Source organism: Hemitrygon akajei, chromosome 31, assembly GCF_048418815.1.
Source record: "Hemitrygon akajei chromosome 31, sHemAka1.3, whole genome shotgun sequence".
Taxonomy (NCBI): Eukaryota; Metazoa; Chordata; class Chondrichthyes; order Myliobatiformes; family Dasyatidae; genus Hemitrygon; species Hemitrygon akajei.
In genome coordinates, this window is record NC_133154.1 from 14,982,842 (window position 1) to 14,999,346 (window position 16,505).

General features: G+C 40.1%; 1 protein-coding gene across 1 annotated transcript in view; it reads left to right on the forward strand.

Moving 5' to 3' along the window:
• LOC140719000 (meiosis inhibitor protein 1) overlaps positions 1 to 16,505 on the forward strand; it is a 156,048-nt gene that overhangs the window by 35,828 nt on the left and 103,715 nt on the right. Inside the window, exons 7-9 of the mRNA XM_073033308.1 lie at positions 2,374 to 2,577; positions 3,883 to 3,999; positions 13,031 to 13,062. Coding sequence (XP_072889409.1) covers positions 2,374 to 2,577; positions 3,883 to 3,999; positions 13,031 to 13,062 — 353 coding nt within the window. The remainder of the gene's footprint in view (positions 1 to 2,373; positions 2,578 to 3,882; positions 4,000 to 13,030; positions 13,063 to 16,505) is intronic.

Below are 16,505 nucleotides of genomic sequence, written 5' to 3' on the forward strand. Positions count from 1 at the left end.
ACAAGTCCAGAGCCATCAAATGCTCCTTGTATCTTAACCTATTCATTCCCAGAATCATGAACCTCTTCTGGATCCTCTCCAATGGCAGCACATCTTTTCTTATATAAGGGACCCAAAAATGCTCACAATTCACCTAGAGTGGTCTGATCCATTAATACCATTTAGACTTTTTAACCAATACGTGAATTATGAAAAAAAATTCTCAAAAATAACAGAATGAAGTTAAAACTGAACAGACTTTTAGTTTAGCTGATTATAGAAGCACTGTAGGGAAGATTTTAATTTTCCAAGATACCTGCTAGAAAGCTGTATGACCACCAGTTTCACGGAGTAGGTATTTAGCACACAAGTCAGTATTAGTCCAAGATGGCGGTGCGACGCAGCTTGCAGCGGCCACTCCGGAGCTGATTATCTGTTATTTGTGAAGTGGAGTGCTGTGCGCAATCATAATCGATTGAAAACGGACGTGGGAGCATGGAGGAACATCGGGAAATCTCCAGGAAGACCTTCTTCATTGCTGCTGCTGCTGTGAGGTCCGGGACTCTGCTGGGAAGAACAGGCCCCCAGTCCTTAGGGTCGCGTTGCCGATGGCCGTTGGCGGGGCCGTCTTAATACGCTTGGCAGAGGATGGTGCTCGGAGAAGCTGTGCCGGAGGGGATGGTCATCGGCTCGGAGGTTCGACGGACTTGGAGTCCGCTGCGGTCAGGTTGCTTTCGGTGTGTGCTGCGTCTGCGAGGCTGAGTTGGGTGGCGCCGTGGAGGTCCATAGCGGGGGTATTCCCTTCTGCCGCCGGCGTGGGATGGCGAGTCTGTCGGGATCCTGGGGACTTGTGGAAACTGTGTGGTGATTTCTTTTGAACTTATAGTCCTTTAACATCTTTGGACTATTTTTACTGTGCCCATAGTCTGTTTTTTTTTATCAATTATGCTATTGTTTGCACTTTTGTAACTATGTGGTTTTGTGCAGGTCTTGTAGCTTTAGTTTTTGGTCTTATTTGTCTGGTGGATTTGGAGCTCCTTTCCGGGGAACGCGCTAAGACGGTAGCACAATATTAATACACAGCAGCCTCTCCGGACTCTGGATTGGGGATTGCCAAACGTTATGTGGATTTTCTAGTGAAGTCTGTTTTGTCATATAGATTTGTGATATCATTCTGGAGGAATGTTGTCTTATTTTTTTAACTGCATTGTATTTGTGGTTTCTAAATGACAATAAACTGAATCTGAATACAAAGAGTCATATGATTCTGACTCAAATTTGACAGACAGTGAGCTACACTTGGAAGGCTTTGTTTAGCTTCATCTACGGTACAGCTGAAGAGCTAACAAAAGGCCTAAATTACAAGTATTTTGTAGTTGGCAAGAGAATCGTTTGGGCTCCAGAAGACTAATGTATGTTGTTGCTTACTGAATTCTCTGGTCCTTCTTTCCAAATAGTCGAGTCTATCTCTGAAACAGCCATCTTGTCAATGATGAAGCAACTTGATGGTGTTTCAGCTAGAACTCTGCTACATAGTAAGGTCCTGGGCGCTGGATTCATTCACAACAGCTATTTTACTTTGTTCAATGTTTGAATCCAAACTTTATATTGAATGTTTTATTGTTGTCAGAAAAGCTTGCTTCATCTCTTGCTCTTTGTTCCACTACTTTCCCCATTGACTTCATGTTCTGACCTTAGTCATGTCCTCTGCATAGTAATTTATGAAGTGCATTTAGGATATCCTAGTATAATGCATCTACTACATTTTTTTAAAATTTTCCCTCCTCTTAGATTTTTTTTTTCAGCAATCTAAATGGAACAAAATGGTGAAGCATTTTTGAAATCTGATTCATTCCTCATATTAAAATAAACAAATACAGATGCTGGAAGTCTGAAATAAAAAATAGAAAATGCTGGAAGCACTCATCAGGTCAGATAGCATCTGTGCAGAGATAAACAGTAATGCTTCAGAACCACTGACCCTTTACCAGAATTGTAAAAGTGAGAAAACAAAATCAGAAAGCACTGGAAATCTGCGAGAAGAGAAACAAAGTTAATGTTTAATATTGAAGGGTTTGACATTCTGATGATGGGTCTTCAACCTGAAACAATAATTGTTTCCTTCCAACGTTTTAGGCCTGACCTATAGAGTATTTCCAGCATTCTGTTTTAATTTAGATTTTGAACATGAGCAGTTGTTTTTAGATTTTCAAATAGAAAACGCGTTGACAGGGTGAAATGAAGTAAGCTTGAAGGAGGCTTATAGAACATAAATACTGGTGTAGTTAGACAATTTTGTAATTCAATGTAAGGAAGATTTAGCTAAAATTGTATTGAAATATTGTTGCAGTAGTTTATTTTAAGCACATTTTTGTAATTTTTTTCATTTATAAGCAATGCTGCTGAAGCATATAGAGATGGCACTGGTTTACCCCGATGAAGCAGTGAGAGCATCAGTGTGCTATATTTTCTGTGCAATGTATAGTTATCCTCCTATTGTTGAGAAGCTCTCCTTGTACTTCAGTGAGAGACTTTGCAAACTCATCATATCAGTCATGGAGGCAGCACAGACCAAAGAACTGCAAATAAACTCTCTTGGTAAGTTTGAAATGTATTTTCTGTGTGATATTTTAGTTCTAAAATTTGTTTTGATTATTAGTTTTAATGACATTAATGTTATTGTTTTCAGTTAGAAGCTTCTTCTAGATCACTTTTAAAATATAATAATTTACAATGAAATATGGTGATATTAACCTAATAATTAGTTTCTTTAGAGTAAATTTAATTACCTTTCTTTTACCTTCCTTGAGATAGTCATGTTTTGTTGGTAGCACACTTCTCATTGTGGTCTGGTAATATACTTCTAAGTCAGAATGATATATAACTTGAAGTGGTGGCCTAGTCTAGAAGTTGCAGATATTGGGGTGTTGTCAAACTGACCTTGGCTAAGATTTTCAGAAGTCCCAATTCCAATTTGGTCACCAGCTTTTTTGCAAAGGGGTAAATGAGGTAGGGGGTGAAGTTGCAAAGCTTTATTGGAGATGTGTTCATGTCTCTTCCTTAGGTTGTATGTCAACCTTTTAATGAGCATCTATTCCTCCATTTTAAGTGTTTTTATTTGGCATCTTATTTAACTTTTGGAAAATAAAAGGAGGTGAAAAAGAGTGGATCCATAAAGTAAGTGTTTTACATGGTAGTTTGTGGGTAGAAGAATTATTTCATTCAAGGCCTGTGATGAAGTCATTGACCATCTTTTGTTCCTCATTTTTACCCCTGCCTATGCTCTCTCTTTGTAGAAGCTCTTAAAGAATATGTCTCCTTGATCTCTTCCCTTAATTCCCCTGATCCTTCCTCTTTACCTTAATTACTTATTGCATAGCCATCGTGAATATGTCTCTATGCTCATTGTTCCAGTCTCCATGATACTTGTCTAACTACAGCAACCATTCTACAGTCAAAGTCACTTAGATCACATTTCTTCCCCATTCTGATGTTTGGGCTGAACAACAACTGAACTTTTTGACCATGTCTGCATGCTTTTATGGTTTGAGTTGTTGCCACAAGATTGGCTGATTAGATATTTGCATTAACAAGCAGGTGTACAGGTTTATTGAATAAAGTGGCCACTGGACGTAGTTTGTGCTGTTCTTTCACCTGCTTTTGCAGATCCCTTTCTGAGAGTGTCTAGATTGAAACTGTGGGCTGCTCTTTGGTTCAGTGTGGCTAATATCTCACCCAATTATGATGATAGGGAGGGTTAATAAGAGGTTGAACTTTTTGAAACGGTGTGATAGAAATAAATAAGCATTAAGGTAATATTTAAAATCGGTGATTGGACCAGAATTCATAATTAAAATCAAAATCAGAAACCCTTAATAAAATCTGTTTTTCATATTACTATAGGGCTTCTTAAGCACCTCTTGCAGTTTAGACAGTTTGTGACTGTGATGATGAGCTCAAATGGAACAGAAGGAGTTAACCTTGAAGATGAATTAATTCCTCAGGAAACAGTACTGCAAGGTTAGTGAAGTATTAGTCTTTGGATGGTGAATAGGGTGTGTGTGGGGGTTTGCTGAAATAAGATAAATGATAGCAGACATAAAAGTCAGTTTTTCCACACAGGCTGACTTACATGATAATTTCAAAGGTTATCATAATCATCAGAACATAAGACATGGGGTTGGGGAGAGACAAGGCCATTTGCCCCTTCGAATCTGTTCCACCAGTTGATCATGACTGATTTTTTATCCTTCTCAACTGCATTCATAGTGATACAGCAGAGAAACAGGCCCTTTGGCCCAACCTGTACCTTTTGACCAAGATGTACTCTTCACCATCCCATTTGCCAGCATTTGGCCCACGTCCTCTAAATTTTCCCTATCCATGTGACCTGTCTAGATGGCTTTCAATTATTGTAATTTCATGCTTTGTACAGCTTTCTCTAGCAGCGCATTCCATAAAAAAGCATCTTCAGCGTAATAAAGTTTCCCCTTAGATCTCTTTTAAATATATCCCACTCACCCTTAAGCTATGCTCTTTAGCTTTAGAACCTCCCTCCCTTCCATCCTTCATGATTTTATAAACCTTTATAAGGTTACCCTAAGCCTCATACACTCCATGGAAAAAAGCCCCAACCCATCCAGTTGCTCCTTATAACTCAAGCCTTCCAGTCCCAGTATCCTTTGGCTATTTCCTGCACTCTTTTCAACTTAATGACATCCTTCCTAATAGCTAGATAACCAGAACCATGTGTTCATGCCACTGACCTGGCTTTTTGCATGCTCTATATTTTACCGTTTGACAATCCAAGGACCCTGCCTTCAGTTGCCTGGTTCCTAATTTATAAATTTCTCTCTGGAGATCTCTGCCCCTCTCTTCTCCTACCTTCTTCCCATAACCTTTAACACCCTTACTAATCAAGAACCTATTAACCTCTGCTTTAAATATACCCAATTACTTGGCCTCCGCAGCCGCCTGTGGCAATGAATTCCAAAGATTCACCACCCCCTGACTAAAGATATTCCTCCTCATCTCTGTTCTAAAGTGATGTCCTTATAGTCTAAGGCTCTGCCCTCAGGTTCTAGACTTAACCACGCCAGGCCTTTCAATATTCAATAGGTTTCAATGAGATCAGCCCTACCTCATTTTTCTAAACTCTAGTGAGTACAGAACCAGAGCCATTAAATAATCCTGATACGTTAACCCTTTTAATCCTGGGATCATTCTCATGAACCTTCTGTGTACTCAACAAGAAGGAGTTTACAGGAATGATCCTTTGGCTCAAAAACTGTTCACAATACTCCAGATGCAGTCTGACCAATGCCTTATAAAGTTTCAGCATTACATCCTTGCTTTTACATTTTAGTCCTCTTGAAATGAATGCTAACATTGCATTTGCTTTCCATATTACCAAATTAACCCGCAAGTTAACCTTTAGGAAACCCTGCATTAGGAATCCCAAGTCCGTTGGGATTCTGATTTCTAAATTTGCTTCCTGTTTAGAAAATAATTTATACCTTTATTCCTTCTACCAAAATGCAATAACATACAATTCCCTACGCTATATTCCATTCACTATTTCTTTGCCCATTCTTCTGCAGTCTCCCTGCTTCCTCAACACTGCCTGTCTCTTTACCTAACTTTGTGGATCACGACAATTGGATTTTTCCCCTCCCATTCTAATTCCTCAGCAGGTCAGATGAGATGTCCTGAATTTGGGCACCATGTAGACCACGCAGCCTTTGGGACTTTCGATTCTTGTGACAGAGAATTGTGTCTTTTACCATGACTATGCTATTCCAATTACAACTGCATTCCTCTTCTCTCCCCACTCTTGAATGGCTTTCTGAACTACAGTGCAAGGGTTCTGTAGCTCATCCTTCCTTCAGATCCCACTTTCATCTTCACAGGGAGCAACAATCTCAAACCTTTTGGACAGGCTAAAGGGCTGAGTCTCCTCCAGTACTATATCTTGGATTCCCTGTCTGCCACTTGCAGTCACACAGTCTTGACACTGGCCACAGACCAAATTTGAAGTAATTAATCTAATGGGTATGACTGCTTTCTGAAACGGTGTCCTGGTAACTCTCCCCTGAGCTTGAGTTCCTTGAGCAGCCACCACTTGCTGCAGATGATGCGATGCTTGGGGAAATGGAAAGTCTACCTGAAAATTTACAGGTTGTGCCTAGTGGGATGGAGAAAGTCTTTTTGACTTTGATTTATAGTTTAATGCAGAGGCTAGAACTTAGCTTTTCCATTGCAGAAAGGTTTGTCAATTTCAGTCACCAAACCTCACATTATACGGTGTTCAATGACAAAGGTTAATGCTTAAATTACAGTTAAAGCATTGAATAGGAAGGCTTTGCAACTGCAGTGTAAATCCATTAGTTTCCATTGTACTATTTACATCTTCTATAGAACAGCAAGCTGTTCTCATGGTGCTCAGGTTTGATTAAAAAGGGCTTGCAGAGAATCTTTGGCCAGATGGAGACCCAAGAGAATGTAGATGCTGAGAATCTGGAGCAACACATAAAATGTTAGAGAAACTCAAATGAGTGAAGCCACACCAGTGTGAAGAGAAATGGACAGTAGAAGTTTTGGGTCATGACCTTTCTTCAGGACTGGAAAGAACAAGGGGAAATAGCCAGTGCAAGAGGAAGGCTGGGGATTGGAGCAAGAGCTATAGGTGAATCCAGGTGATCGGGAAAGATAGGCAGGAGGAGGAAGTGATAGGTGGAAGTGGCAAAGGGCTGATAATGGAATCTAATAGGAAAGGACAGTGGACCACGGAATGAAGGGAAAGAAATGGGGAGGGGAACCAGGGAGAGGAATGTGTGGGCACCTTCACTCCTCTGCTGTTAATAGTCAAGATCCCCCACTTTCCAATCCAACACTGATGTATTTGTCCAGGGCCTCCTCTGCTGCCAAGTTGAGGCCAGGTGCATGTTAGAGGAACAACATATCATATTCCACCTTGGTAGTCTCCAGTCTGATGACATAAACATCTATTTCTCTAACTTCTGATAACTATCTCCCCTCACTCTTTCCAGTCTCAAAGATAGGTTGCGAAGAAAATGTAGATTGTCTATTTCCTTCAATAGATGCTATCTTATCCTCTGACTTCCTCCAGCATTTTGTGTGTCACTATGTCTGTCCAAAGATTTCTCCATCACCCAAACATAGAGTAGGATTAACAGTGCTACTGAGTTGGTGGTGTGATAATCCATATGTAGGATTCTACAGTTGCATGCCTGTCTTGAGATTTAAAAACTTGGATTGAAATTCAATTACAGAGCCACAGAAATGGAATGACCTGTGTTATTCATGTGAATGCCAATACTGCACATTTCTTGATCTTAGGGCAGCACAATGGTGTTTTTAGTAGAGTTCCTCTTTCACAGCTCCAATGACCTGAGTTCAGTCCTGACCTCCAGACATATTTGTGTGAAGTTTGCATGTTTTCCTTGTGATAATATAGGTTTCCTCTGGGTGGTTTGGTTTTCTTCCAGCTCTCAAAAATGTGTAGGTTGGTAGGCTTAGATGGGTTTAATAAATAGATTCTACTGTGTAGGAATCTACGCAGGTGGGGTTGTGGGTTGGAAATGATGGGAATAAGGGGAGAATAAAAACTGATAGATTTAAAGTTGACAATGGGCTGAATGACCTGTTTCCATTATGTGTGAGTCTACGAAAACAACAACACCTACCATTCAACAAGAAGAGCAGAGTCATTTTCTTATTAATTCTAGGGATCTGTGTCTAGACAATGTTCAGGCATGTGTTGATAATTAGCAAGTGAGATTTGTGCCATGAATATGCCAGTAAGTGACCATCTACAACAAGAATTCCTAATGATCAAAATATTGCCATTGCTGAATACCCTGCCAATAATATGAGGGGGGGGGGGAGGGTCACCATTGACCCAATACTCAGTTAAGACCATAAGATATATGGAGCAGAGTTAGGCTGTTCAGCCCATTGAGTCTGCTCTGCCTTTTCATCATGACCAATCCATTTCCCTTTTAACCCCATTCTCCTGCTTTCTGCCCATAACCTTTCACACCTTGACTAATCAACTTCTGTTTTAAATGTACCCAGTCACCTGACCTCCACAGCCACTTGTAGCAATGAATTCCACAGATTTACCACCCTTTGGTGAAAGAAATTCTTCCTCATCTTTGTTTTAAATGGAGGTTCCTCTATTTTGAGGCTTTGCCCTCTTGTCCTAGACACCCCTATCAAAGGAAACATCCTCTTCACATCCACTTTAAATAGGCCTTTCGACATTTGATAGGCTTCAGTGATATCCCCCTCATTCTTCTAAATCCCAGCAAGTTAAGGCCCAGAGCCTTCAATCGTTTTTCATATGATAACCCTTTCATTTTCAGAAACATTCTTGTGAACATCCTCTGAACCTGCTCCAATATTAGCACATCCTTTCTTAAGTAAAGAGCCCAAAACTGCTCTCAGTACTTCAAATGAGGCCTCACCAGTGCCTTATACAGCCTCTGCATTACATCCCTGCTTTTACATTCTAGTTCTCTTGAAATGAATGTTAACATTGCATTTGCTTTCCTCATCAGCAATTCAACTTGTAGATTAACCTTTAGGGAATCCAGCACGAAGACTCTCAAATCCCTTTGCACCTCAGGTTTTTGAATATTTTCCCTGTTTAGAAAATAGTCTATGCTTTTATTCTTTACCAAAGTGCATGACCATGCATTTCTCAGCGCTGTATTCCATCTGCCGCTTCTTTTCCCATTCTCCTATTCTGTCTAAGTCCTTCTATAGCCTCTCTGCTTCCTGAACACTACCTGCTCCTCCACCTATCTTCGTATTGTTTGCAAACTTGGTCACAAAGCTATTAATTTCATCATCCAAATCATTGACATACAATGTAAGAAGAAGTGGTCTCAACACAGACCCCTGTGGAAAACCACCAGTCATCAGCAGCTAGTCTGAAAAGGATCCCTTTATTTCCACTCATTGGCAGATATATCCATGCTAGTATTTTTCCTGCAATACCTTGGCTCTTGTTTAGCAGCCTCATGTGTGGCACCTTGTCAAAAGCTTTCTGAAAATCTTGATTCTTCTTTGTCTCTCCTACTTTCTATTTTATGCTTGAAACCATGCTGACTTTGGCCTATTTTATCATGTGCCTCCTAGAACCCTGAAACCACATTCTTAACAATCAACTCCAACATCTTCCCAACTGCTGAGGTCAGGCTAACTGGCCTATAATTTCCTTTCTTTTGTCTCCCTCCCTTGAAGTTTGGAGTGACATTTGCAATTTTCCAGCCCTCCAAACCATGCCAGAGTCTATTGATTCTTGAAAGATCATTACCAATGCCTCCACAATCTCTTCAGCTACCTCTTTTAGAATCCTGGGTTGTAATCCATCATGTACAGGTGACTTACCTACCTTCAGACCTTCCAGTTTTCCAAGCACCATCTCCCTAGTAGTAGCAATTGCACTCACTTTTGCCCCTTCACACTCTTGAACTTCTGTCATACTAGTAGTGTCTTCCACAGTGAAGAGTGATGTAAAACATTTAATCAGTTTGTCTGTCATTTCCTTGTTCCCTATTACTAAGTCTCCAGCATCATTTTCCAGCAGTCCAATATCTACTCTTCCCTCTTATACTCTTTATATATTTGAAAAAGCTAAGAGGATCATTTTTGAAATTATTGGTTAGCTTAGCTTCATATTTCATCTTTTCTCCCCTTATGGTTTTTTAAAATTTGCCAATCCTCTAATTTCCTACTAATTTTTGCTCTATTATATACCCTCTCTTTTGCTCTTATGTTGGCCTTGACTTCCTTTGTCAGCCATGTTGTGTCATCCTCCCTTTAGAATATTTCCTCTTCTTTGGAATGCATCTCTCCTGTGCTTTCTGATTTGCTCTCAGAAACTACAGCCATTGCTGCTGTGCCATCATCCTGCTAGTGTCCCCTTCCAATCAGCTTTGGCTACCTCCTCTATCATGCCTCTGTAATTCCCTTTACTCCACTATAACACTGGTACATCTGACTTTAGCTTCTCCCTTCAAAATTGCAGGATGAATTCTATCATATTATGTCCACTGATTCCCAAGGATTCCATGACCATAAGCTCTGGTTCTTTTCACAACAACCAATCTCGAAAAGCTGATCCCCTAATGGGCTCAACCACAAGCTGCTCCAAAAAACCCATCAGAGGTACTCCACAAGTTCTCTCTCTTGGGATCCAGTATCAACTTGATCTTCCTAATCTATCTGCATATTGAAACCCTTCATAACTAATGTAACATTGCCCTTTTGACCTGCTTTTCTATCTCCTGCTGTAATTTGTAGACCACATCCTGGCTATTGTTTGAAGGTCTGTAAATAACTCTCATCAAGGTCTTCTTATCCTTGCAGTTTCTTAAATTCAACTAACCATATGTATACCATAACTACAAGAGAAAATCAGTGTCTCCTGACACATCAGGGTTTTTCCATCTACAAAGTACAATTGAGGAATATGAAGAAGTATCTCCACCTACCATGATGATAGCAGATCCAACAACTCCTAAGATGTTCAGTACTTTCCAGGACAACACAGCCTATTTTGCATTCCATCATTCATGCTAAATATTCTCTCCGTCTATGCTAGGGGTTCCCAACTTGGGGTCTGTAGAGCCCTTGGTTAATGGTAGGGGTCCATGGCCTAAACTAGATTTGGAGCCCCTGCTCTGCACAGTGATTGCAATGTGTTCTTTCTACAAAATATGTTGCAGTAACGCTCTAAGGCTGCCTTGACAGTACCACCCAAACCTGTGACCTCTACCACAAAGAGGAGCATAATCTGCCAGTTCCGATCCAAGTTGCACACTGCTATCACTTGGCATTATATTGTCAGTCCTTCATTGTTGCTGGGTCTAAATCCTGTACCTTCCTATCTAGCTGTACTCTGGAACTTTAGTTATTTTTGTTTTCATGGTTTTCATTACAAGAAATATTCAGATTCAGTTTATTGTCATTTAAAAACCACAAATGCAATGCAGTTAAAAAATGAGACAACATTCCTCCAGAATGATATCAACAAAGCACATGACAAAATAGACTACACCAGAAAATCCACATAACATTTGGCAATCCCCAAACCAGAGTCTGGAGAGGCTGCTGTGTATTAATATTGCGCTACCATCTTAGTGCGTTTCCTGGAAAGGAGCTCCAAACCCACCAGACAAACAAGACCAAAATCTAAAGCTACAAGACCTGCACAAAACCACATAGTTACAACAGTGCAAACAATATAAAGTAGGTTGCACCATTTTTGTAGCTTCCTAACTAAATTTCAAGCTATGCTTTCTTGAACTTAGTAGGTGAATATTGCAGCCTGACTGACAGGCTATGCCAATACAGATTGGCCGTGAAGAGAGAAACAATATTAGCAAGTAGAGAGACTGCTTCCTTTGGTGAGAATTTGTGAGTAATACCATAGAAGTGACTATAGATGTTTGGAATGTCTTCCTGGAAAAAGAACAAGGAAATTCTGATGTAAACTTTCTGTTAACTTTTGATTTGAAAATAAAATTCAAAGTGCAAAGTAAATTTATTATCAAAGTACATATATTTCACTGTATACAACCCTGAGATTTATTGCGGACTTACACAATAAATCCATACATAAACAACAAAAATGTTTAGTCAAATGATATATTTACAATATTACTGAAATATTAAATATATGACAATCACCACCCTGTCTACCTGTGATTCCACTTTCAGGGAGCCATGTACTCCCACATCCCTCTGTTCTACAACACTCAGAGCCTAATTGTTCACTCTGAAAGTTGTATCCTCATTTGTCTTCCAAGAATGTTCTATTTCACACTTAACTGAATTAAAATTCATTTGCTATTCCTCAGTCCATTTACCCAGCTGATCAAGTTCCCACTGCAATTCTTGACAACCATCTTCACTGCCTACCACACTATCTATTTTAGTGTCATCTGCAGATCTACTAAACATGCCTTGTACGTTCTCACACAAATTATTAATATAAATGACAAATAATAATGGGCCTATCAACTACCCCTGAAATACCTGTCACAGGCTTCCAGTATGAAAGACAACTTTCCACAATCACTGTCTGCTTCCTACCGCCAAGCCAATTGCTGCTGTCTCTCCCTGGATCCTGTGCAGTGTAACTTCCATAGCAACCTACCATGCAGAGCTTTATCAATGGCGTTATTGAAGTCCAGACTACATCTATTAACTTGGCCTCATCAACTTGGTTGGTTATTTCTTCAAAAACCTCAAATTCATGAGACATGATCTCCCACGCACAAAAGCAGGCTGACTATCCCTAAATAACCTCCATCTCTTGAAATGCATGAAAATCTTATCTATCAGAATTCTGTCCAGTAACTTACCTATCATAGATGTCAGGCATTCTAGTGTAGATTTTTCTTTGCAGCCCTTCTTAAATGAAGGCACAACATTAGTCACCATCCAGTACCCTGGCACTTCACTTGTGGTTAATATGGTTCAGTTGCTATTTGCTATTTCCTCAAATATTAGAAAAGATTTAAAATGCTTATATTATGCTAATAAACAAAAACATAATTCCAGTTCAATTACTTATCACATTAAATTTCTTGGTTTGACTGCACATTGTAATTACTAAATACAGATAAGAACAATGGAGATGTCATCAAAGAAACTGCTGCATTGCATCTTGAAGGTGCTACAGACTGCACCGATGATGAGGTTAATGATAAGAGTAGTCATTCCCATTCTTGGCTATTTATTGCTGTGATTCAGATTCACTGGGATATACATGCTCAAATGATTACTTGAACATGTGGGAGTGTTACAATAGTTGTGGGATTTTAGTATTCAATCTGGCTTTGAGTTTATTGTTAGAATATTGGTCTAAAAGTATTGCAGAATTTAAGCAACATAATTCAGTCATAACAAATTTAGTATATTCAAGTATACTGTTCCTTTAAATCTGAGCAGTATAAGAGTTGATTTTTATCCTGGTTAAACATTGAATGTTTTAATAAAGGAGCTTATTTTTCAGGTGGAAATTCACTGTTGTTACTATTGAAAAAGGTAATGATCACTTATCATAGTCTTCCATTTCTCATACTGTATATCTTATAAATTCTTTAAATTTGGTGATCAATGTACAATTAAGAGCCTGTTTTCTTATGTCATTGTTATCAGGCCAGAAAAGATTTTATTCAATTAAGCACTCGCCAGAATGAAAGTGCCCTCCCAGAGATGGGCAGAACAAAACAATGCTGTAATCTAAATGAGGATTTTCATGATATAAGACCATAAGACATAGGAGTAGAATTAGGGCATTTGGCCCATCAAGTCTGCTCCACCTATCTAAATATTTTCAGCTTGATTTGGACTTAATGTCCAGGGAGGGGAGACAGATGCCCCACACATCTTCTTTGAGCTCTCCCCGTCACATTCAGTGCATGGTCCCTTGTATTGACTATCAGCCTTCTATTATGTTTGCTGGATATTTCCTGTATCTTGGAGCTCCTCTCTTAAGTGAATTCCAGTATATTCCTTAATAATATTCACAGTAAACAAGAAGGAACAATGAACCAATTGCATAGATAATATCCATTTCCCACCTTGGCTGATTTGGCTTTGATCTCTCTTTTACTGTTCTGTTTCTCTTCTGGTTGATTTTTGGGCCAAATATTGAGGTAACTAAAATCTGGTTTGGGATTGGAATATAACTTTCACCTATTCAGTGAAATCCAGTTGGCATGCACATTTCATAATACCTGCTCATCATAATTGCAGTATTGCTGGATCATTATTACTATTTGTTTATTATTGTCACACATACCGAGGTACAGTGGAAAAACATGACTTGCATATTGTCCATACAGATCAATTTATTACAATGATGCATTGAAATAGTACAAGTTAAAACAATAACAGAGTGCATAATAAAGTATTTCAGTATAGTGAAAGCGCAGTGTAGATAGACAATAAGATGCAAGATCTCAAGAGAACTTGTGAGGTCAAGGGTCCATCTCATCATACTATGGGACCATTCAATAGTGGGATAGAACTGTCTTTGAGCCTGGTGATACATAGTTTCAGGCTTTTGCATCTTCTACCCAATGGGAGAGTTAGAAGAGAGAATGTCCAGGGAAGGTGTGATCTTTGATTATGCTGGTTGCTATAATAAGGCTGCTTTACTAAAACAGAAGTGTAGATGGACTCCATGGGGGGGGGGGGGGGGAGTGGAGTAGGTTTTGGTGATGTGTAGAGCTGTACCCACAACTCTTTGCAGTTTCTTGCAGTTGTTATGATACCAGCCCCCTCCTTTGTGAGAATCGCAAGAGCCCTAGTGAAGGGGGGGTCAATGACCCAAGAGAAGAGAAAGACGTGCTGAATAGACACAGGATATGGGAGAGAGAGAGACGTGCTGAATCCCGCGTTCCACCGGGTTGCAGAATAAGGCGACCTTGACTATTGTCTCATGAAGACCACGTGTAAAGCCCTCGGGCAAAGTAGGCTGGTAGAGAGAGAGATTGACACCTGCAACTTGATTGACACCTGCGATCCCGTGAGGAAGTATAAAGGAGGGTCTGGGGGGGGGGACCCCTTCAGACGCACCAAGGAGACACAATAGCGATCCGGTCATAGCGGGAAGCCATTTTGAAGGAAGCCACGTGCGTTAGATTCCGAATCGGGAGTCTGTGGCTGGAATCACGGAAAACCGCTTTTAACTAACAACAGGGAAGCCTGCTCCCCTGATTCCACGGCTTTGCTTCATAAGGACCCGGGCAAGTGTTCCTTTTCTCACCAATCTCTCTCTCTCTCTCCAACACGGGAAACCCAGCGGTTCCCACAAGGCTGAAGCCTGCAGACTTTTGAATGACTTTTATATTTCCAAATGGACAATATATTATCCCCTAGACAACGATAGAGCTTATTTCTGATTGATTATTACTATACCTGCGCTTTAGATTGAGTATTGACGACGTATGTTATCTGAATGTTTGTAGTAACCTTACTTTTGTGCCCCTTTATAAATAAAAACATTTAAAAATGGTACCATCAGACTTCAGCGGACCTCTCTATCTTTGCTGGTAAGTGATCCAGTTACGGGATACGTAACACAGTCAAGGGCAGAGCTGTTGCCATACCCAGCTGTGATGCTTCTGCATCGGATGGCATCTGTGGTGCATCACTAATGACTGATGAAAGTCAAAGGGGACATAGCAACAATTTTTAGCTCCTGAGGAATTAGAAGTGTTGTGAGCTTTCTTGGCTCTGCCATCAAGGTAGTTGGCCCAGGAAAGGCTATTGGTGATGTTCACTCCTTAAAAATTTGAAGTCTTCAACTCTCTTAACCTCAGCACCATTGATGTAAACAGGAGCTTGTGCACCACACCATTCTGGAAGTTAGTGGCAAGTTCTTCTGTTTTGCTGACATTAAGGGAATGGTTATTATCATGATACTATGTCACTAGTGTCTCTATTGTTCTCCTGTACTCCTACCCATCATGATCTGAGATACAGCTCCCTATGGAGTTATCATCTGCAGATTGTAGACTGGATTGGAGCAGAATCTAGCTACACAGTTGTGATTGTATAGCAGGTAGGATGGGAGCGGAGGACAAGGCCATTATGGGGTACCTGTATAGAGAATAGTCGTAGTGGTGATGTTGCTAATGTCCTTACTTATTGTGGTCTGTTGGTCAGGAAGTCAGTTTAGAGGGAGGTGTTGAGTCCCAGGTTTGGAGTTTGTAGATAGAATACACTCAACACTAACAGTGGGAAAAAAAGTGGTTGACACTAGTTAAAACAAACCTACATTGCCAAAAGCTGGTATGCATTAGCAACCACTAGACTGAATCTTTTGAAGGGGAGACACATTGTAACTGGAGTAGGTACTCACATAAGGACTATAGTGAAAATCCTTGGGGGGAATAAATTATTTAAGAAAGGGAGATAGAAAATGGGGGCTTACTGAAGTTGGTTTACAATGCCAGAGCACATGGTCTTTTTCTTGGGCCCTTAGCGAAGGGGAGACGCTAAGCTATCGATGATCTTCCATCTCCATTACCCTCTCTTCTGAGCCAGTTTCTTGAGGGTGGACCAAGGGAGCCCCCATCATATAATTTCAGCCTCGATGTTGTTCTTTGGATGTCCCTTTTTTCTCTTTCCTTAAGGATTCCATTTTAATGTCTGCCTGGTGATGTTACTGGTTGGCTTCCTCAATATGTACCAATTCACCTCTATTTCCATTTGTGCATTAGTATCTTGATGGATTCCTGGTTGGTGTTTTCCCACAGTGTTTGGTTGGGAACTTTGTCAGTCCATCTGATGTTTAGAATCCTTCTCAGGCACTGATTAATAAACGCCTGCAGTTTCTGTAGTGTCTTCTTTGTTGTTCTCCTGGTTTCAGAGCCATATAGGAGTACTGTTTTAACATCTGAGTTGAAGATTCTGATTTTGTTTTTCCTTGGTGTGACTCGGGACCTCCACACTTTCTTCAAGGTGTTGAAAACTAT